This window comes from Nesoenas mayeri, assembly GCF_963082525.1.
Source record: "Nesoenas mayeri genome assembly, chromosome: 1".
Taxonomy (NCBI): Eukaryota; Metazoa; Chordata; class Aves; order Columbiformes; family Columbidae; genus Nesoenas; species Nesoenas mayeri.
In genome coordinates, this window is record NC_137541.1 from 205,220,494 (window position 1) to 205,244,292 (window position 23,799).

General features: G+C 45.1%; 1 protein-coding gene across 1 annotated transcript in view; it reads left to right on the plus strand.

Annotated features, from left to right (window-relative positions):
- Positions 1-23,799, plus strand: part of ME3 (malic enzyme 3) — a gene marked incomplete at both ends in the record, with an annotated part of 135,887 nt that overhangs the window by 70,198 nt on the left and 41,890 nt on the right. Inside the window, 3 exons of the mRNA XM_080361837.1 lie at positions 1,675-1,808; positions 3,334-3,483; positions 23,253-23,328. Coding sequence (XP_080217963.1) covers positions 1,675-1,808; positions 3,334-3,483; positions 23,253-23,328 — 360 coding nt within the window. The remainder of the gene's footprint in view (positions 1-1,674; positions 1,809-3,333; positions 3,484-23,252; positions 23,329-23,799) is intronic.

Genomic DNA, 23,799 nt, shown 5'->3' on the forward strand with positions numbered 1-23,799 from the left:
TTATGGAGCAGATCATCCTGAGTGCCATCGTGTGGCACATGCAGGACAACCAGGTGATCAGGCTCAGTCATGGGTTTATGAAAGGCAGGTCCTGCTTCACCAACCTGATCTCCTTCTATGACAAGGTGACCTATTCAGTGGATGAAGGAAAGGTTGTGGATGTTGTGTACTTAGACTTCAGTAAAACCTTTGATACCATATCCCACAGCATTGTCCTGGAGAAGCTGCAGCTCATGGCCTGGATGGGTGTATCTGCAATGGATAAAGAGGTGGCTGGAGGACGGACCCAAAGAGTTGTGGTGAATGGAGCCAAATCCAGTTGGTGGCTGGTCACGAGTGGTGTCCCCAGGGCTCAGTACTGGAACCAGTTCTGTTTAATATCTCTATCAATGATCTGGACGATGGGATTGAGTGCACCCTTAGTAAGTTTGCAGATGACAGCAAGTTGGATGGGAGTGTTGATCTGCTGGAGGGTAGGAAGGCCATACAGAGGGATCTGGGTCGGCTGGATCGTTGGGCTGAGATGAGTTGTATGAGGTTCAACAAGGCCAAGTGCCGGGTCCTGCACTTGGGTCACAACAACCCCAGGCAGCGCTACAGGCTGGGGAAGAGTGGCTGGAAAGTGCCTGGAGGAAAAGGACCTGGGGGTGTTGAGCAACAGCGGCTGAACATGAGCCAGCAGTGTGCCCAGGTGGCCAACAAGGCCAACAGCATCCTGGCTTGTATCAGGAATAGTGTGGCCAGCAGGACCAGGGCAGTGACCGTCCCCCTGTACTGGACACTGGTGAGGCCAAACCTCAAATCCTGGGTTCAGTTTTGGGTCCCTCATGACAAGAAAGACCTCAGGGTGCTGGAGCGAGTTCAGAGAAGGGAACGGAGCTGGTGAGGGGTCTGGAGCACAAGTGTGATGGGAGCGGTTGAGGGACCTGGGGCTGGAGAAAAGGAGGCTGAGGGGGGACCTTATCACCACCTACAACTGCCTGAAAGGAGGTTGTGGCATGGAGGGTGTTCGTCTCTTCTCCCAAGTAACAAGTGATAGAACGAGAGGAAATGGCCTCAAGTTGCACCAATGACATTTAGATTGTATATTAGGAAAAATTTCTTCCCAGAAAGGGCTGTCAGGCATTGGAACAGGCTGCCCAGGGCAGTGGTGGAGTCACCATCCCTGAAGGTGTTTAAAAGATTGTATAGATGAGGTTCTTAGGGACATGGTTTAGTGGTGGACTTGGCAGTGTTAGGTTTACAGTTGAACCCAATGATCTTGGGAGTCTCTTCCAACCTAAATGATTGTACGATTCTAAACCTGATATGTGATTTGTAAAGGACTGTGAAAGCTGTGCTTTCAGGAAGGCCATTGAAACCAGTAGGTAAGACCTAAATACGTAATATAAGAGAAGGCTAGAAGTGGAAGAAACCTTTGGAATGTACACACTATAAAGTTGTATACACTGTAGACACCAACCAAATTCGAATGGCAAAAGACTGTGAATCATGAAAACTCTTCTGGCACTGGGACTGCTAATCCAGAAGCCATCGGGTCTGGGTGGTCCAAGCCCCCTCACTCCCTGCAGCCAAGGCCTTGGGGCTGCGTGTTTTTGCTTGCTTTCCTCTTGGATATCCTATCTGGTAGTGCATATCGTGCTGTTTGAATGTGCCTTCCTCTTTTCTTCCCAGGGAATGGCTTTTACGCTTGAAGAGAGACTGCAGCTGGGAATCCATGGCCTCCTTCCTCCTTGCTTCTTGAACCAGGATGTTCAAGCCCTCCGTGTCATGAGAAACTTCGAGAAAAAATCCAGTGATCTAGAGAAGTATGTAAAAACTATCTTATTTTCATCTCCCCCCAGTTTAATTTTCAGTTCTTTAAAGCCTCCAGGAAGACCTGCAGATCCTGCTTCAAGTCACACAGGTTTCATTCAGTCACTTTTTCCCACCTCTCCATACTCTCCACCACCAAGAGTGTTTATTCTTCTTCCCCTCAATTACATGACATCCCAGTCCCAAAATAACACTGGTACTGGGTTTTTTCTGCCCCCACATTGCTGGAGAGCTCTGGTGTTAGCCTGGCAATCCACTCTACTTTGGGTACAAGTGCACAATGAAAAGGCGATCCCTGCCCAGAGCACTGGAGGTAGAGTGAACACAAGTACTGCATACATCGATATATCCACTGAAATACTGCATGGAGGAACAGAAAGAACCAGCCAACTGGTAGCTAAAAATTAAAAACCAGAAGCCATGGTGTGTAATGACTGATCTTTCTGTTCCTCGGTTTCCACTGTGTCCACTATTGCTCATATTACTGATGGAAGATGGTGTTTGACTCCTGTTATGATGGACGGTGGGGTTTGCATCTCCATCTGTCTCAGCTACCATTGCTCTGGGCACTGAGGCAGCAGGACTCTTCCCCTGTAGAGCAATTGCATTGGCTTTTCTGGATCACAAATGCCCGTGTCAATCTTTTAAATTATATATTGTCAGCAGCGTGTGATGGCCTTTTTGAAGCCACACCACAAGGCTGGGTGCTGGGCACAAAAGGGAGTTTGTCATTATGTTCATACTAGTTTCTCAGACAGAAAATCATTTGCAATCTCTCTTTACTTTTTGAGTTTTTCATTTTCCTGGCTTCAATTTGACCAATTCAATCTTAGCGTTCAATGGAGCATTTTCAAGAAAGAAAAATCTTTGGAGAAATGTAACATATTCTCAGTCAGTAAGTGGTCATATAAATCCAGTGATGCACAGCAGTCTAGGCAACTCTAAGAATACAAAGCTAATTTAACATTTTCTTTTTCTAAATTAATGAATTTGTTTGGTTGGGTTTTTTTAAGATGGAATTTAACTATCCTTCTGGTTTTAGTGATTCAGTAATTGAGAATGTGCGATAATGGAGAGAGAGGTCTTGTGGAGATACTTTAAGGAATACAGTGCTTTGAAATGTGCATATTAACACTTGCGTATATGCATATTTCATCTCCTAGGCTGCATAATATATTTTGATAATAAAGACGATGTCCTGCTGTGTCTCAGGTAGCTCTGAAGTCTGCTTTTGACCTTTTCCATTGCATTTGCTTCTAATGCAAATTCCAGAATTCTGAGGGTGAGCATGGGTCTGACTTGCAGCTCTACCGAGTCTTTGTGAGCTGTCGGTGGGGACGGTGGAGCCGGTCGGGTCCTCTGGGCAATTTTACTCCAGGTATCTGCTCATGGTGTAGCACCGAGGAGCGTCAGGGCTTGGGAGAACTGAGAACACCCTGAATGAACTGGCTACCACTTTTTGTGAAACTGCCAACATCCATAAGAACTGATACATATCTATTTTGGTTTACTTTCAAGGTATATTTTTCTTATGACATTACAAGACAGGAATGAGAAGCTTTTTTACCGAGTGCTGACCTCCGACATCGAGAAATTCATGCCCATCGTTTACACCCCAACTGTCGGCCTGGCTTGTCAGCAATATGGTTTCGCTTTCAGGAGACCACGGTGAGTGAAGAGACTGTTCTTGCCCCTTTTTTTAACTTCATGTGAATGTTCCTTTTGTATCGACAGTCCCTCCTTATGTGGGTGGCCTGAAGCATCTAAAACTCAGTCCCGCGTCAAAAGATGGACCAGCTTTGTGTGTGTACATTTGATGATGAGCTTGGGAGTCAAGAATAGCTCTGCCTTCTTCCTCCAAACAGCGAACAGAGCGGTTTTGTTCTCAAACAGAGCGGTACAGTCTGTGCAGCTCAGCTGAACTTAGGGCTGCACCCTCCCCATCTGCTGCCTCGGGAGCACCGAGCGCCTTCTGCAGCGCTGGCGTTGGAGTCTTTGTTGGATTCTGGGTGCATTGTGCTGAGTTTGAAGTTCTGTGTGCACTTCCACAAACCACCCTGCAAGAATAATTTTGACAGGAGACGATGCTCTGCATCTGTGCCTGCCTCGCTGCTCAGCGCAGTCCTGTGTGAATTCATGCGACATTAAACACTGTGTACTGTGTTGGAAGGGCCTTTTCTGCATAATTCTTTTTAATGATAATGTTTAGATAAAGCCCTTGTTAGCATCCTGAAATACATTTTAGTCCTGGCTTGAAAATTCAATGGTGAGGTGCAGTTTTCTTTGCAAACATTTTTTTCATTTGATGTCCATGAAATGTACCAGTAAGCAGATAAACATTTTAGCTTTTGCTATAGAAATGTGCAAAGTAATGGAATAACACCATTTTAAGAGCATTTCACAAGCATGAGGTTTAACTACAGTTTCAGCTGAGAGTAGTGTGATAGGTGGGGAAACTGAGACAAGTTCTACTGACCGACTTCAAGATCCCAGGAGGACCCTGAAGCAAATAGTGAATAACATATTATGGATGAGATTATCTTGGCAAACACGCTTGCATCCTGCTTGTCATCAAAATTTCTAGTAAAGCCACTGATTCTCTCACATGAGCTGCTCCTCAGGGTTGCTTTTCAGCTTCTGTCTCTCCCAGGTAACTGTGTTGATCACATCCATCTCCTCCTCTTCAGTGTGTATGAGGAAATCAGAGATGGAACCAGCACACTGGGACACACTTGAGGACAAGAGGAAATGGCCTCAAGTTGCACCAGGGGAGGATTAGATTGGATATCAGGAAAAAATTCTTCATGGGAAGTGTTGTCAGGCATTGGAACAGGCTGCCCAGGGCAGTGGTGGAGTCACCATCCCTGGAGGGGCTTAAAAGGGGTTTAGATGAGGTTCTTAGGGACATGGTTTAGTGCTAGAGTTAGGTTGTGGTTGGACCCTGGTTCTCAGCTAATCAAGATTCCCAGCAGCGATTCCTGCTGTACAACCACTATGGGTCTGTCCCCAACCTGCCTTTACCTTGCAAGAAATTAAAACAATATCTGGGAGCTTCGCTTCTTTTCTTTTCCATCCCTGATGTTATCCTCAGGAAAGCAGGGGTTTCTTTCCAGACACTGGAATCTCCCCTTCCTGTAACTCACCTTCTTCTCATGTTTTAAACCCATAGTATTTTACCAATGTGGTAAGAACGTCTGTTCTCATAGTCTGACAGGTTTGCTGCTGAACTTGTGCTTGGAGCTGCTCTGGATTCCACCCTCTGGCTTCCACAGGAAAGGACAAACCATCATGCCCTTAGTACACTGAATTTCACATGGCAGGGAGTTTGTTTCCCTGAAGATGCAGAGTGAATTTCAGCCTACCCTCAGATTTGTTTTTAGTCAAGGTTGTTTTAGCAAAAGAGTGTTTTTGTTGCAAAAAGAAAAGACTGATTATATCATGTAAAGTGATGAGATTAAAATGAGAAGCATTCATATGTGCTTTTTTGTCAATCTGACTCTTATTGTCTTGAAGTGTATATTTTCTCTCCTGAAGCATATTATATCCATCAGGAGCTGGCCTGCAAGGCACTTAGTTCAGGATAGGGGGCCAACACTTCATCCTAAAATCATTTGGACCTGCAGATTCAGTGACCTCAGGAGCTAAGATCTAAGTTTGTATTTCTACCTCTTTCCATGTTTGTTATCGTAAGCTGCACTGGCAGCCTAAAAGGCCTGATTCTTCTAATTTTTTTTTGTAGTGGAAGGTTTTTAAAACGAAATGACACCCATGTAAATATATAGGGTGTTCCAAAAGATAGACCCAATTTCAAAGCAGTATATTTCACAATGGCAGCAAGTTACAATTACACAAAAATTTGCAAACGCACCGGTAGAGGCATCTCACGGTAATAATTTCAAACTCTGTGCTCCACCCTTTCAAGTGGTAAGAGTTTCGTTCATGAGCAGGTGGTGGTTGCAGAGATATAGCGATTTCAGATTGGGTCCATCTTTTTTATATACCCTGTACACTGCTTTGAAATTGAGTCTATCTTTTTGAGACACCCTGTATTTCACTGTTGTTTTAGGGAGGACGTAGCGCCTAGAACTGGAGAGGATGTCCAGGCCATTCAGGTTTGCCGTGCTGTCACAGGAAGCCTTATCATAATCTTGTTCATTAACTGATTATGTTTTATGTTAAATCTCATCCTCCTTCCCCTCTATTCTGCCCTGGTGAGACCACATCTGGAATATTGTGTCCAGTTCTGGGCCCCTCAGTTCCAGCAGGACAGGGAACTGCTGGAGAGAGTCCAGCATAGGGCAACAAAGATGATTAAGGGAGTGCAGCATCTCCCTTATGAGGAAAGGCTAAGGGAACTGGGGCTCTTTAGCTTGGAGGAGACTGAGGGGTGACCTTATTAATGTTTATAAATATATAAAGGGTGAGTGCCATGAGGATGGAGCCAGGCTCTTCTCGGTGGCAAACAATGATAGGACAAGGGGTAATGGGATCAAGCTGGAACACAAGAGGTTCCACTTAAATTTGAGAAGAAACATCTTCTCAGTGAGAGTGACAGACACTGGAACAGGCTGCCCAGGGAGGTTGTGAAGTCTCCTTCTCTGGAGACATTCAAAACCCACCTGGACATGTTCCTGTGCGACCTCACCCAGGCATTCCTGCTCCAGCAGGGGGATTGGACTAGATGATCTTTTGAGGTCCCTTCCAATCCCAAACATACTGTGATACTGCGAAATCTGAAAAAAATCTGCCCTATGAATCCCATCCTGGTACTTAACTCTCATATAAGTAGAAAGTGGTTTTCCCTTAGTATATAACCTAAATGTTCTTTGGCAGTGTCATCCTCTCTCCAGTAGAAAATTTGGATCATATTGAATCTGGTGGTTTTCTTGCCTGTATCGGTTGCTGTTCTGTCAGGCTGTCCCATTCCTGTTTGGCTCCATTTCTCCTGAAGTGCAGCACAGAACAGTGAGCACTGCTTCACCACGGAGGCCTGGCAGCGAGGAGGGGACTGGAGCAGGCAGATTTTAGCTTTTGCTAACACGTCCCAGCGTGCCCTCACCTTTGGGGGCACTCTCTGAGTGGTCTGGTCACTCTAATTCATTCTGTCATCTGCTCCCCATGAATCTTTCCTTTGACACAATTACCCCACCAGATATGTGCCACTCTTTAATTGTGTTTAGCGTTCCTCCCCGCTACGTGTCCTGCTGTGACCTCTGTCCTCTTGGTTGTGGATCGTCTCTCCAGTGAATCAAACCCTTTCTAAATCTGTCCTCTGGAGCGCCGCACCTCCCAGCGCTGCCACTTGGGCATCGGGGAGCTGGTTTGAGTGTTTGCTGCTGCCACTACCTTTCCACACAAACTGTCACATTTTGTGCTGTTGATCGGGCAGGAGAGATGAAATATCTCAGTTTTGAAACACCACATGGTGTTCCAACACAGATGGATGTGCACGTGTAGCACAGCTTATGGTGAGAAGTCTAGAGAATATTGTACAAGTCTCTCTGCAGCCACAGCAGCAGCAATTAGCGACCTGTGGACTTCTTCCTGGTGTTGAGATCTTTCTCAGCCCCAGTAGTGCTTGGCTTTATATTTGAAGATTGAGCCTGGAAAGATTAAAGCATGAGTAACTTGCTTTCAAAGCAACTCTTGTACAAGAGCATCTGAAAATAGCCCTCTGAGGTCCAGCAGCGCTTCTCTCATCAGAATGCATCTATCAGTGTTCGCATGGCTGCAGATTTTGTTTGCCAGATATTGCTGCCATGATTGCAGGGCTCAATGCCTCTTCTACTTTCCCCCGTCTCTATGTACAAATTCTTAAGGGTGGACTTTTTACCTGTCCAGAGTTCTCTTCCCAGGTCAGGGCTCCAGAATCATCTCTGCCAGCAGAGAACCTGCTGTTCATTCCTTTCCAAAAGCTATCCAACCAGCTCTCTTAAAACACACCTTTCCTCTGTTTACCAGTAAAAAAGAGCTACAGAGGGGGAAAAAAAGACTTGCAAATGTGCAGCTCTTGGCATGTTCATCTCTGGTGCCCATAGTCTGCCAGCTTCTCCTGGTGGGCCAGGCAGAGCTCCTGTGTCCCAGCAGGTTCTTGTCTCTGCCTTCCCCAAACTCCCACTGACTTTCTGTTCAGGAGTCACTTTGCATTCTCCAAGCAGGCTTTGCTTTTTCTGTGACCTCAGACTTCTTCCCGTGTAATGAAGCCCCAGGGTTTTAGAATGACTGGGATAGAAGTGGAACCATCAGATTATTAAAAATTACATTCTGGCCCTGCACCCCGATTGCTGCGAAGTTTTTGCTGGAAGGTGTCCTATCCTGAATCTCATTTTTCCTGTCTGGGCTTCCAAGCAGCTCCCTGCTGAGTTACCAATATTCATTTATACAAAGCATTCAACAGGCCAAAGTAGTGTTATATTTTGTATTTTTAAAATAAAAAATAGAAATCATTGTGTAATATTTAAGTACTGGTTGAAGTACCAAGCAATAGCACCTCTGTCACACTTAGGATAAAATGACCTTGTCAGAATCTCTCTTCTGTGATCGAACTGTGTTAAATAAGCAGGACAGAAGAGCAACTCTCTCCAAAGAGTTTTCCCAGCACAGACCCCGTCGGCCACAGTGGCCGGTACAGGAGGGGTATAAAACTAGGACAGGCAAATATGCTCATTTCTTGGGGGCTTTTCAAGTTATGCTCCTCCACAGTTTGTGCCACAGGGTCTTGTGGTTGTAGTTTTGTTAAAAAATTTGCTGCCACGTTTGTCTTAGCAAGTTCTGGAATGGCTGTGAGGGCACCCAAATGCATTCACATTGTCAAGGCCAAAGTGTATTGCTGGAAGTAGCTTCCCACGGTGACAAGGTTTGGATCACGTATAGGTGGGATTCCAGACACTCAGGGGTGGCCCAGACATACGGGAGATCTCCTGCAGAGTTGAACAGCTGCAGATCCTATGGCTGAAATATGCGGCTTTTCAGCGTCTCCTGTGATCCCTCCCTGGTTATTCACTGCTCCTTTCCACCGCCCTTGTGCCTGCAGGTGTCCATGTGTGCAATGGTCTGGCTCAATAATAAATCTGGGTAGATTCACATCCTTTTTGGGCCAGACTATCAGTAATCCAGACGGCCAGGTCACTGCCAGCTGCACGAGTAGCTGTGCTGCCGTGGTGACAGGGATGTGCAGCAGCAGAGGCAGCTGCTCCAGGCCTGGGAGAGCAGGTTTGATTATCTTTGGCAGCGGTGATAACGTAATTGTAGCTTCAGGCAAAGGACAGGTTACCCTGGGGACATGGAAGTGTTTGCCTTTCAGAGCCCAGGGGTCCTTCATCCTCATCAGAAACTTGGTAGGAGGAAGGATTGAAATGTAAGGGAGCAGGGCTTGCAGCTTTCTGAGGCACTGAAAGGGAAGGAAGGAGGAATCTCTGTTCTTTGCTCCCATTAACAGAAAGAGTCACTGTTATTGTAGGAAATGCTTCAACTAGCCCTAAAAGTTTTCAGGCTGTGGTTGAGAGTCCGTTTCGCTTTAGAGTGAAGATACAAAGTTCTCTATGAAGAAAAGTGTGTAGTAGTACAGTGATCTTTTTTCCTTTTTTGCTTTTTCTTTTTTTTTGTTTCAGTATAAAATGTGCTTAATTAACATCATGGGAGTCCTTATGCAGCACAGGACTGAACATGTGCAATGCTATTTAAAAGGCATTTTTTAAGCTGCAGGATCTTTTTTGATTGTCTCGGTATCTTTGGAAAGAGACTTTATACTTTTTTCACAAAGAGAAAGCAGAGGGAATTTACCTCAGGGCATGGTATCACGGTTTTATTTCTTCTGTGATAGCGAGGGATGGTTTATTAAAATGGCATAAGACCACAGTCTCCCAAGGCACTGGGTAACTCATGTGCATACTGGTATTTGAAAGTATATAGTTAACAGCAGCTCTGCAGAAGCTTTTGTCATCCCCTGAGAGCAGGACTGGAGCAGGTTGGTGTGTCACTGTTGGAGGAAAGCTATGGGGACAGAAAGAACTTGCTTAAGTTCAGGCTTCTTTTCTGGAGACATAAATATCCTTGAGGACTGGTTGCAGAACAATGCGAAACGTGTTGGGGTGAAGCTGAACCTGAAGAATGAAAGCTAACAGGATGCAGATGGTGCTAAAATTAAGTCTGATAGAATAATGCTCTGTGTCTCTGATGAAAAATGAGCGAGTTAAACATCAGTCAATCTACAGAATTGTCTTTTCAACAGATCTGGCTCTGCCGAGATGCCTTTTTTTAATGGTGTTGCACAGTCTGAGCAAGTTGCCTGCCATTTAAACTCAAACCAAATGGGCATTAGAACAAAGGTGTAAATCCCATAGACTTGTCCCTAACCACAGAACTGTCTGCACTCCCTCTTCTATAAAACAGGGGAGACCAAAAGTGAGCAGGAAGACTGGATTTTGGCTTATTGTCCTGACAATTGTGCTTTGAAACCCCTTTAGGCAATCTCCACTTCTCGTAAAAACACTGGTTGTCATAACTTCTCTTGTTGCCACCGGCCTGGTTCAGCCTTCTTCCAGAACCAGCTGAAGTCAGTGTCAGGGAAGATGAATGTGTTTGATGATGTGTGTTTAGGTTACATCACCATGAGCAGACTGGCCTTGCGACAGACTGAAGTGAGGATTTGTGGAAGGTATCACGGAGACAATGTGTGGTCAGAAAGCCCTGAGAAGGTTGGCAGGAGATACAGGTGAGAGACAGTCCCTGGTATGAGATCAGGTTATGGAATGAGGAGGAGAAAACCACAGCCGGAGTAGTTGAAGAAGAAGGAGTGAGCGCAGAGTGAGCCCAGGGCTGCTGAGAAAGGCTCAGCCTCTGTAAACCTCTGCTGAGGGGTGGCAAAGTAGTTCAGGGGTTCCCACTGCTCCCTCTGTGCTGACCCCACCTTTTCCAGACAAGCCTTTCCAGTGTGCTGTGCCCCCACCCTTGACCCTTCTCTGTCTTCCTTCAGTGAAGTGGGGAGAGGAGCACAGGTTGGCTTCTGGGCATACAGAGTAGAGCTGGTATATCAGACGTTATAGAATAGAATCATAGAATCATTTGGGTTGGAAGAGACTCCCAAGGTCATCGAGTCCAACCATAACCTAACTCAGGCACTAAACCATGTCCCTAAGAACCTGGTCTAATCACCTTTTAAACCCCTCCAGGGATGGTGACTCCACCACTTCCCTGGACAGCTTGTTCCAATGCCCGACAACCCTTTCCATGAATAATTTTTTCCTAATATCCGATCTAAACCTCCCCTGGTGCAACTTGAGGCCATTTCCTCTCATCCTATCACTTGTTAATTGGGAGAAGAGACGAACCCCCTCCATGCTACAACCTCCTTTCTGAGGAGGTACCACACGTTTATCTGAGGTACCATAAGACTGGTGAGTAAGGTGGACACTGTTGTTATGAGGCTGTTTAACAGTTATTACATTGCGATGGGAGAGGAGAAAAAAGATCCAGATACATTTTTTCATTAGAAAAACAATCGGTGCTCCTTATTCCATATCTTCAGTGTTTTTTTTCTCTCTCCCTTGCTTTTCTGGAGAAAAATGTGTGTGCAGTGGCTTTAGTAACCTAGAGAAACTTCCATGGGCATGAGGTAAAAGCTCAGGCCCACTGAAGTTAACAGCAAAGTCTCGTATTAATTTATGAAGGTCAGGCTTTCTCCTGCTGTCAGAGGTGATTTAGATTTGCATCTGTTGAAATTCCCTGGTTTTCCAGGAGAAGCTCAAAGGAAGAGGTGGAGTTGGCCAAAAGAAAGAGGTTGACCTGATGAAGGAAATTCAAGAGGACGTGTTTGCCTTTAATCTGGCATAAATCTATGCTGCTGCCACAAGGAACAACCCCACCTTAAACAAAAAATGCCACAGACAGGGAGGAGAATTATTTAGAATAATGAATAACAGGATATAAATTGGAGGGGAAATAACACCAGCTAACATGAAAACCCTAGACAGCAATATCCACTGAGCTGTGGGACAGCCTCCCATGGACTCCGCATCGTGACCTGGAGACTTATTTTATGAGGAGCAATCCTCTTTTTATCACTGTTTAGTTTATGGAATATTTCTATTAATAAATGGTACGTTTTTACTCTATAATTTATATTGATTTTTTTCACACCACTCAAGGTACTACTGAAGTGCAGTCTCATGTTGCTGTGTCACAGCTGAGTCAGAGGTAGCACGCCAGCACCCTTATCCTCTGTAACACGGCATCCATTTCTGAAAGAGAAGAGAAAATAAAACAATAGACACCATAAAGGGCTGTTCTGCATTTGCCGGACTTACCCAGGAGGTCTGCATAGAGTGATGGCTTCTGAGCTTTGATACTGTAATTCCTATCGTACTTGGGTTTTGCTGTTTGTGTTTTGGTTCTTGGTTTTTTGATTTTTGGGGTTTTTTTTGGAGGACTCTTTGTGCAGATTCACCATCCAAACATTTTGACAAGGCAAACCACATGTATCTTCAGTACATGATTCTCATATAATCAGAGAATTATAGAATCACAGAACAGTTTTAGGTTGGAAGGGACCTTCAAAGCTCCTCCAGTGCCACCCCTGCCATGAGCAGGGACATCTTCACCCAGATCAGGTTGCTCAGAGCCCCGTCCAGCCTGGCCTGGGATGTCTCCAGGGATGGGGCATCCACCACCTCTCTGGGCAACCTGGGACAGGGTTTTACCACCCTCAGTGCAAAAGATTTCTTCCTCATGTCTGGCCTGAATCTCCCTCCTCTAGTTTAAAACCATCACCCCTTGTCCTGTCACAACAGGTTCTGCTAAAAAGTCTGTCCCCATCTTTCTTACAGGCCCCTTTTAAGTACTAGAAGGCCACAATAAGGTCTCCCCAGAGCCTTCTCCAAGCTGAACAACCCCAACTCTCTCAGCCAGATTATGGAGGGCCTGCTGTAAAAGCTGCTGATATTTTCCATATTTGCTGCAATTTATGGCAAAAGTTAATTTTTTTTCATTAGGTACATTCACTAAGAGTATGCCAGGTTAGATTTAATTGATATGAAAGCTGATTGCTCTGTTGTTGTCAAAATAATGTTTATTTTCTTTGTCAAATGTTGTGGTAATTCTGTGTTCATTCTTGGAGCTCCCTGCAGCGCACTTTAAAAGTGAAGGTGTGGGTCTTGGAAGAATTTGCGCGGTGCAGGAAGGAAACATAATCAGGGTAGGACTTAACTTCCCAGGGATTTTTGATCCCACCTTAACCTCTGTACTATCAAGTAGAACAGAATACATTATGTGCTTAGCAGTGAAAATAGATAAGGGCTTCTTGATCAACATCACTGAGTGCTGATTGCCCACCTCAACACGTTTCTCTTTGCAACCCTGTAGTCTTCCAAGTACTGAGACACTTCAAGGATCCAGCACACAGGCAGGTTTAGACTGAGCCTCCAAAATGGCAGAGAAAAATCAGGGCTGAGTCGGATTTTCCTACACTTAAGGTTATTTTTGAGCAGAGGGCTCCAAGCCCCTTGAGCATGATGAGCTTAAATGGAACAAAGGATCCTGAATTTGGGAAATGCCCACCCTTGGTGGCTGGTGGAGTCCCTGGGTGGTGGGATCTTATGTCTCACCTCAATGCCTGGTCTTTTGCCATGTGTATTTGTGAATTTGCGCATGGGTGGCAGAGTAGTTATGAGCAGCCTAATTCCTCCTTCTCCCTCTTGCACATCAGCCCGGAGGGAGCTCTGGGTGCTGAGCTGCAGACCTGCTTGGTTCTCACCCAGCCCTCGGCTCCAGGGGCTCCATCCTTACACAGACCTTCTCAGAGGTCCTCTGAAACACCACTCTTAAACACCACTGCTGCAAAGGACACTGGAAAAAATTGGTTTCTGAAGTTTTCAAATACAGTACAAGCAGGATTTAACCACTGAATTATCCTGTGGCATGACAGCTCTCTGGTTAAACCAGAGAATTGAGTCCTGAGAGTCCAGCAGGGACAAGCAGCTCATGACAAGCCAAGAGTGACGTGAGTGTCTTTGCCTCCTCCCTTAATCCCAAACAGTGAAGAGCAGAGATTCACTGGGGACCTGATGCCAGCCCTCTGCATTTTCACATTGCTGCATAATGACCAATAACAGTAGCTACTGAGCTGGTCTTTCTCCATTGATTCCCCTCTAGAGAGGAAGAAAGGCCTGTTTATTCTTCAGGCTGTTTTTTGACTAGCAGAACCAACAAATCCAGGGTTCCTCCTGATTTCTGTCCACTGTCCTGTAACATATTCCCTTTGCAATCCTTTCTGTTCTCTTCCACGTTCCTTTCATCCCCTCTCCATATCCACCCGTGCTTCCCCAAAGCCACCTACACCAGCTCATGCTTGTCCCCCTACCTCACCTCTTCTTCAGGGAGCAGTGGGCACAGCTGTGGGTGCTCTGCCTGATGTCCCCTCTGGCTTCCTATCTGTGAGCTTCTGATCTTGCACCATAATCATTCCATGGTTTTTTTATGTAGTTTCATCTACAGCCAGCTTTCTCTTCCTTTTCTCTGCCTTCTGCTTAGTCCTGCATCTCAGGAAGGCTCTGAGGTTTGCCTAGGCCTGGACTAGCGAGGCCTTAGTAAGATCTAGATGTGAAGCAGCACAAGTTGTGTCTTACTGCAAGATGTCTTTTTGGCCAGCTGTCAGAATAATCATCAGGGGAAGGTATGTGTTCCCCTCCTCAGAGTGGAGGGGACATGATCCCCATTATCTTTTCTTTTTGTCTCAACAGCAGTTTCCATAGAATCACAGAATAGTTTGGGTTGGAAAGGACCTTCAAAGCTCATCCAGTGCCACCCCTGCCATGAGCAGGGACATCTTCACCAGATCAGGTTGCTCAGAGCCCCGTCCAGCCCGGCCTGGGATGTCTCCAGGGATGGTTCATCCACCACCTCTCTGGCCAACCTGGGACAGGGTTTCACCACCCTCAGTGTAAAAACTTTCTTCCTCAAGTCTGTGAGCTCATTCAGATCTCTCTGTTCCTGATCTTTGGCAGTTTCCCACAGCTCAGCTGCCTTAAGGTCACGGAGATTTCCCTGCATGGGTTTGGGGGCCAGGTGTGAATAGTTGAATCTTTCATTATTGTACCTTGGAGTCTGCATCTTCTGGCTTCCACAATGAATTTTGATTTTCCTGCCTAAAATTTATGATGATCACTTTAAGGACATTTGTAACATTAATCCAATTATTCACCTTGCAGATTATTTGAAATTCAATCTCTTAACGTACTTAAATTATAGGATATTGCCTTATAAATCTCTGTATAGATTTCACTAATAGTTAATTGTACTTGGTGTTATTTCTTCATCAGTACCTCAGGGTGCTGTTCAGCATCCTAAAATTTATGAAGAAAATTATCTAAAACACAAAGAAGTTCTTGGCTTTTGTTATAAACAAATCTGTAAAAAAAAGCTGATGAATCACCACAGAGATTTTGTCCAATTTGATGATCAATTGTACTGTATTTATACAAATCAGTGCATGCTAGCAAATACTTTCTCTCCAAAGCCTCTAGCCCACAGGCATTTATAATCTCAAGCTCCCTCGTGGAGCCAAACAATTTCAGAGTTTATTTTGTTATTCTGAAGCCTCTTATCCTGTTCTGGCAGAGACCTGAACCAAAAAAATCAACAATAGTGGTGCAGCTGGTGGAAATGTGTCTGGAGGCTCATATTGCTCAACCTGTCAATTTTGTGTGTGAGGCTTGAAAGCATAAATAAATAAAACCAAATGAAGGGCTTTACTGTAACCACATTTTACTGCATCTCTAACACAGGCCAGCCTTGAATACAGAGCAGGTCCTTCAGCCAGTTCTTCTGCACAGCGGCGACTATTTTCTGTGGTTTGCCTGCAACGAAAGCCAAGACCATCACCTGATCCCTGCCTGGCGTGTGTCCCCATTGCAGAGGTGGACACCTAAAATACCTGCCAGTCACCTGGGCTTGGGGCAGAATTCACCCAGACCCCACAGAGCATAGGGCAGTGTTCAGCAGGGATCAGCATCTGTCCACAGTGACAAGCCAACTTGTGTTTTTCTTTCCTGAGTAGGAACATCATTTCGCCAGGTGAACCCAAATGTTACTCTGATACAGTATTAGTATCATAGAACAGTTTGGGTTGGAAGGGACCTTCAAATCTCATCCAGTGCCACCCCTGCCATGAGCAGGGACATCTTCACCCAGATCAGGTTGCTCAGAGCCCCGTCCAGCCTGGCCTGGGATGTCTCCAGGGATAGGGCATCCACCACCTCTCTGGCCAACCTGGGACAGGGTTTCACCACCTTCACTGTAAAAAGTTTCTTCCTCATTTCTGGCCCGCATCTCTCCTTTTTATTTTAAAACCATCACCCCTTGTCCTGTTGCAACAGGCCCTGCTAAAAAGTCTGCCTCCATCTTTCTTACAGGCTCCTTTTAAGCACTGAAAGGCCAAACTAAGGTCTCCACAGAGCCTTATCCTCTCCAGGCTGAACAAGCCCAGCTCTCTCAGCCTGTCCTCCCAGCAGAGCTGTTCCAGCCTCTGATCATTCCTGTGGCTCCTCTGGCCCCTCTCCAACAGATCCATGTCTTTCCTGCACTGAGGGCTCTAGAGCTGGACACAGGACTCCAGGTGGGGTCTCACCAGAGCAGAGCAGAGGGGCAGAATCACCTCCCTCCACCTGCTGGCCACGCTCCTTCTGATACAATTGGCCTTCTGGGCTGCAAGTGCACATTGCCGACTCATATCCAATCTTTCATCCACCAGCACCCCCAAGTCCTTGTCCACAGGGCTGCTCTCAATCCCTTCATCCTCAGCCTGTATTGATGCCAGGGCTTGCCCGGTCTTGCTCAAAGCTTCTCAAGAGCATCAAGCCTTTGGGTAAGACAATGGCTGTGGTCACTGCAGAAGGTCAACTTGTGCCATGCCTGTCAGACCCCTTTCCTTGTGTCCCTGTATCTCAGTTACTGACCACTGTCTCACAACTTTTTAATCAGTCTTCAACAGCAGCCTCATGCAGGCTTGGATGTTGGCAAAGATCTGACTCAACTGTTCTGTTTGTTCCTTTTTTAAGCAACGGCTTCCCATGGACTTCCTACCCATTCTGAGGGAAGTCCAGGCCCTAATAAGTGAAAACACTCAAGGACTTTTATGTAGGCAGAATTTCATCACCTTCAGGTTATTAGTGGAGTTGCTTACCCTTTGTCCTGAATGTTTTTATTCTGAGAATGAGCTTTTCCTGTCCGGATTAAGACATTGAATCATGATGCCTGCCTGTCTGTATTGGATGTTCATTTTCTTAATGTTAACCCACCCCGTAGCCTTTGTCCTCTCCTCACCTGTAGAGCAAGTTCCCCTTATAGCACCCGGACTTGAAGTTAATAAGTGGAAAGTATATGAAACAAAAGCCTGAGTTTTGTTGCCATATTGGTGGTTTAGTCTTGCAATTCATTGCACGCTGGTACGGCAGCACACACCTGAGGAGCCAGACTCCTTGCGAATGCCCCTCTCATTTGGCACAACAGGTGATGCATAAGTATCTGGAGTATCAGAGACCTCAGCTACCATGTTCCTCTGCTTCCCATCATCAGTCCCTCTTCTCAGGAACAATGCTATAAGGCAGAGACTGGTAGGCCATTAAGGAAAACATCTCTGATATTTCTTTTCTGAGGTCTAATAAACAAGACTAATGGACTGATTGCTGTGCAGAACGCGTGCGGAATTTGCAGTTGAGGTTTTTTGTGTTCTTCATGCTACACACCAAACCCTGGGCAAGCCTGAGCATTGCAGTATCCATAAATGTTGGTTAATGCTGTTCAAATACATACCTCTCCTACAAAGCAAGTATCTTTTTCTTCAGAGAGTAGTTCCCTTTAGAGGAGTGAAGGTGGAAAATAAGGATGAAGCTGCATTGGTTGAGTGGGGGTTCTTATGTTTTTCAACTCTCATCAACTTAAAAGCTTTTGAGGTGCTTCTAGTGGTTTCTCTTTTCCTCCGTAGGGACATAAGTGTACAAATATGGTCCTATCTCAGCTAGTAAGGAAAATTCACATGAAGCCAAGAGTAGGGTCCTTTTGCTTCACACCAGTATACAAGTCAGTGATTCAGCATATCATCTGTTCGGCTCTTGTGTGGCTTTTGACCAGGATGGTAAATTCAGTGGATATAATTGCTACGTGTTATTCAGATATGATAAGTGTAAAGAGGTCATTAATCGTATAAACAGGCAACTGAAGTCCTAGGGGTGATACCCAAAACCCCAACATGGGACAACACCTTAAGAGTAGAACAGCACTGGCCAAAGAGGTTTTACATGGAGCTTGATAAAGCAAAGGCATTGATTGCATTGGATTTCTGAGGGATCACGTGTCAGAGACAGTAACAGACTACAAAAGTGGGGCAAGAAAACAGCAGGAGGGTTGCAAACCCAGCCACAGCAGTGCTGGTAACTGCTGTTAGGGAGAGGGACTTCAGGGCAGAAGGCAAGTGAGGAGAGATTTGGAGCTGTGAGGAAAGAAGTTGCATAATCTTTTTCACTCCCCTCTGAGTTTTGGGAAATGAAGCACATTGTGTGTAAATAAACAATAGTGCTTTAGAGATAGCACTCCTGGCTCCGTCGTGCAATGGTTCTTCTAAGGGGAAACAGCTCACAAGACAGCATTGATAATCACAAAGATCAGAAAGGGGAACACTGCCTTTTTGAAGAAGTAACTGCTTATTGAATGAAAGCATTAAAGCATATTTTTGTTTCCTAATGCCTGAGGCATGTTAAAACTTGTTCCTTCCCAAATATCTAAAATAAAAGAATGCTATTCTAAAAAGCCATCACCAGTGTCTGGCATTGCTTCCTCTGGGCACCACATGTGTCCTGTCTCCCTTGTGCTTGAACTCTTTCTAAAATAAGCCTTGTGATTCTGAGATTGTCTTCGCTGTGGGTCTTTCAAAATGCCATCGGGATTGCCGAGATCTAAGCAGTGCGAGCACCGCAGCAGGACCCTTCCCGTAGCTCACAGGGTAAGCTGTGCAGCTTTATAATTCCTGGAGCACGTCCATGAACCCAGCCAGAACAAAATCAGAAAGGAAAAGAGAAAATATCCCTGGCTTAGGGATGAGAAAAGGTCTTGTGTGGTGTAGGTGAACATATCCAACCCCTTTGGCAGATTTTGCAGTTCTGATCTGTGGTCTGCTGGATCCTGCAGTCCAGTCCAGGCAGCTTGACTTGATTTGCTGAAACCCAGATACAAATACTTTCTCCGTGACAAATTAAGAAGTTGTAACTCTCCTCGAAGTTCCCTGGAACCTTACAGACATGCTCAGTGGCACAATAAAATCTAGTCTGACTTCCACCTTAACTAAAGGCAGCTGTAGTGAAGCCTGTGATGTTAATGGACTGAATAAGAGACTGGAGCTCTGAAACCCTAATGAATGCAGGCTGGAGCGCTCCCCTCTCTGAATTACCCCCACAAAGGTAACAGCTCTCAGGAGGTTACTGTTTAGCCAGAATGGTGGTACTGTGTGGATGTTCTGGCTCAGCTTGGCTGAGGCAGTTAATTTTTAGTAAGCTCTATTTCTTTTATTTTTACCCACATGCACGTGTGTTTGGCTTCCAGCCATCTGTGTGCATGGCTGCTTCTCTGTGGAGGATAAAGATATACAATGACTAGACACATGAAGAATGGCAGGATCCTGAGCACAGGCAAGACTTCTGGTCTGGAAAACCGAGATGCGTGTTTGCCCCACACAGTGCCCGTGTTATGTGACTTGATCAAAATGACGTATCTTTTTAGCATTTTATTTTAATTGAATCATTTTTATTGAGTCCCAAGGGGATTAAAGTAATAATTGTCTATTGTTTCTCTGAAGCAATCTCTCAAATGTAATCCCAGGAGAGATGGAGAAGGCGTGATGCTAAAGTTACTTCGGTTGCATTCGGTCTTCAGCATGCTTAGGCTGCATCTTTTCCTCAGAAAAATCAAGTTAGTTCATTTTATTGCTGCTTGGATGTTTCTTATTTACAACCCATTCCCCTCAGCATCCAGAGCATCCCTTACTGTCCTCAAAGGCACAAACAAGCTTTTGCTCCTGTCACCTCTCCTGTGAGTTGTGTACCCTTCAGTCAACAGCAAACCTTTTGCTGAGTTCAGTTTGCAGAGCCTGTCTGTTCCTACTGCCTGCCTTGCAGAAGGGATTTTAGGAAAGATTAACCCTCTGCCAACTTCAGGCGTCTTATTTCAACAGGTAAGTTGGCCAGCTGATCTCTGTGGGTAACCGCTGTTGTAAGAAAGGAGAGCACAGATCTCCTGGGGACCATTCAAAACGAGGATTTAGCTGTGGCCCTCAAGTCTAAAGCCTGACGAGTGTCTGTTTCCCTTTGCATCTTCTTAAAAACACAGTGAACTCCTTGGACTAACTGAGTTGATCATTTTATACTCATTTTATACTCATTTTATACTCATCTGCAAAGGCACTTCGAGCTCACCATGACCATGGTCCTCTGCTGACTGCTTGAGCACCTGACAGAGTCCGTAGGTTCAGGATGAGGTTCAGGACCGTACTCCAGCTGGGTGCCTAAAGGCTTTGGAAACTTGTGTGTTTTATTGAAACTGAGCCCTTGGCTCTCCAGTTCATCATGAGGGGAATATGAGGCTTGCTTAGATGTGTGCCCACTTCCCTATGTGGCTTTGTTGATGAAAGAGGTCACTTTCCCCAGATGGATCACCAATTCTACTCTGGATGGTTTCACTTCCAAAGCTGGAGTGCCATTAGTATGTTAATTGTTAGTCTAAATTAAGCCATCTGATTTTGCCTGTAGTAAAGTAAGAAGCAATGTTTTACCTGAATTGTTCCATGTATGTGACAGCAGAGATAAGCAGCTGAGACTGGGAATCTGGTCCATGGTGTGGTGTGAAGGGAGAGTGAATGTGTGTCTTAGCTGTTCTGTTTTCAGAAAAGGATCCACAGGAGCCAGCATACTCGATGGGAGTGCCTGCTTTACATCAAATAAACATAATATAAAGGAAGGGAATGCAAATTCTGAGAGGGGTGCCTCTTTGTGCTTGGTTCTCAGTCACCAACCTGGCTATCTAAGCCAAACCATTCCTTCCTCAGGCAAACCATACCATGGTCTCCAGGGAGACTTTTCAGTACTTATAATGGGACTATAAGAAAGATGGGGACAGACTTTTTAGAAGGGCCTGTTACAACGGGACAAGGGATGACTGTTTTAAACTAAAGGAGGGGAGATTCAGGCTTAACATGAGGAAGAAATTTTTACACTGAGGGTGGTGAAACCCTGTCCCAGGTTGGCCAGAGAGGTGGTGGATGAACCATCCCTGGAGACATCCCAAGCCAGGCTGGACGGGGCTCTGAGCAACCTGATCTGGGTGAAGATGTCCCTGCTCATGGCAGGGGTGGCACTGGAGGAGCTTTGAAGGTCCAACCCAAAGTATTCTGTGATTCTACAGCAACAGCCATGAGAGCCCTTCTCCCAAGCCACACAGTGAGAGCAGTCATCAGATTTTGGAAGACTCAGGCTGAAGTCTCCCTTGTACCAGATCCAGAGCAGGGATTGGAAACCATCCCACTACCCTCCTGAGACAACTGTCAGAGTCAGGAGCTCTTTGGAGCCAGTGGGCATCTGTCCTCTTCCCTTTGTATGAAACAGCGATTCACTGAGCTGTGGGACCGGTAGTGGGTAGACAGCTGGGGTTCAGCTCTCGCTGTGAGCACTGGGTGTCTTTCAAAGCTTCAGTGGCTGGTGGACCCTCCTCAGCACTGCAGAAATGGGAATACAGGCAGCACACAAATAGACACTTAAGTAATAGGTGTCTATTATGTATGAGGAATGCTATGTTAAAACAATAGCGTTCTTTTTAAAAGCATGTTGTAACTTGAAATGTCTTCAGTGATGTTCCTAATTTGTGCTTTTAATTCCTGGATAATCGCTCTCCTCTAAACTTAGATGGCAGCAGTACAGTACCCCTTTTTTGTGAAGATTACCATCTGTGAATACTGCCTTTGAGATAGGCCATGTGTATGCCATTAGTTTGTTGGTTTCTGGGCACAGTTTTAAAGGATTAAGCTGAAGAAATGAACCATTACTTTCCTTTTTTTTTTTTTCCCTTTTCTGATCTTTCTGTGTGATTGCGATTTGATCAGTGTTAAAGTCAGCACTTTTTCTTCTTTTCAAAGTAAAGACTTATTTGTTAAGATTCCCACAGTTAACTGTTGGAAGATATCTGTTCCTCTAGAAGAATCTTGTGAGAGAGTCCTTGCTGTAGAGAGTAGCCCAATTATGTTTGATTATTCATCACTCATATGGACTTAAAATGGAAGTTGCTTTCAATCTCTTCTAAAAATGAGACATAAGCAATTTACCCTGAGACACATAGGGAGGAGGTCACTTCTTTGAGGTTAGAACAGCCTAAAAGGAGCTTCAAAAAATCCTAAAGTGTCTGAGCAGAGGTCAGCCAAAGTGAATAATACTATAATAATACTATGGGTATTGGGAGAATCCGTGTTAAGGACACTATTTTTGGTAATAAAAGCAAAGAGGAGAAAAATAAGCCACAAGTCTAAAGCATGTTTCAAGAATGCTGTCTTCCAGTTCCTAATTTTATTAAAAAGAAGGCATTTTGGTTTAAACAATGAAGACCTCGGTGTTGAGAAGTGATTAGCCTTAGTGCAGCCAGGTATGCAATTATCCATCTGAGTATTTAAAGTGAGGATTCATCCAAACATTTAATTTTCTATTTCACACCTCATTTTTGGTGGTTTTCGCTTGGTGAACACAAGTGTCAAAAACTAGGGTCAGATATTCAGGAAAAAAAAAATATGGTATTGCAGGGGCAAGTTTGACTTAATAGTTGGATTTGATGATCTTGAGGGTCTTTTCCAACCAAAAAGATTCTATGACTTGGTCAAAGCAAATGCCATGGCAAATATTGATCCAGCTGGAGCTGTGTTGACTGGAGAGGGCACCCAGAATCTCCCGCTCTGCAGTATCCATCCCCATTGTTGACATCAGTAGCTGGATGAGAAGGATCGTGCTTTCCCTGTTTGAACTGCCAGCAATAAGCTCCCTGGGAAAGAATGTGTAACAAGGTTTAAGGTAAAATCGTCAGCCTCCCCCCCGCGCTCACCAGAATTATTTTAACCAGAAACCTCTCCTGCACTAAGGCAGAATTTACTCCCTGAAGCAAAGATGTTTCAAAAAGGTGAAATGTGCAACACCAGTGGCTGTTGAATGAAGTTGCCATTAACAATCTTGAGCCTTGGGGTTTTGAAATGAGAACTAAAGTTGTTATTAGCAGTCCCTTGAGGTCTCATTTCCATGCCAGTGAATAGCCTGAGTTTGTGCTCAGTAGCTCATTTCCCGGCATTTTCAAGTTTCACCTGTTTTATTTTATCTTGGAGTTATTAATTTTATGACAAGGCTTCTTATTCTTGTTTCCTTTCTTAGGGGGTTGTTTATTACCGTCCATGACAAAGGCCATATTGCAACAATACTAGACTCTTGGCCTGAAGAAAATGTTAAGGTATGTGGCATGTCTTCAGGGAAATTACAGGGAGCTGGGTGGAAAATGGGGTTTTGAATGGAACTGCTTGGCATTATTTACAGAATTGCCTGTTTAAAAGTACAAGCTGAGAAATATTCCCTTCCTCAGAGGGTTTCCAGGCTGGTGCTTGGACTTCAGAGACTCTGTCATGTGCACATGTGGTCAAGAACATCTTTATAAAAGGTAGCAGAACCTTGGGCAATAAAACGAGTGTGCATGATAATAAATTTTATCGTATCATATAGAATCATATCATAGAATGGTTTGGGTTGGAAGGGACCTTAAAGTTCATCTAATCCAACCCCTTGCCATGGGCAGAGACAACTTCCACTAGCCCAGGCTGCTCAAAGCCCTGTCCAACCTGGCCTTGAACACTCTCAGGGATGGGACATCCACAGCTTCTCTGGGCAGCCTGTTCCAGCGTCTCAGCACCCTCATGGGCAAGAATTT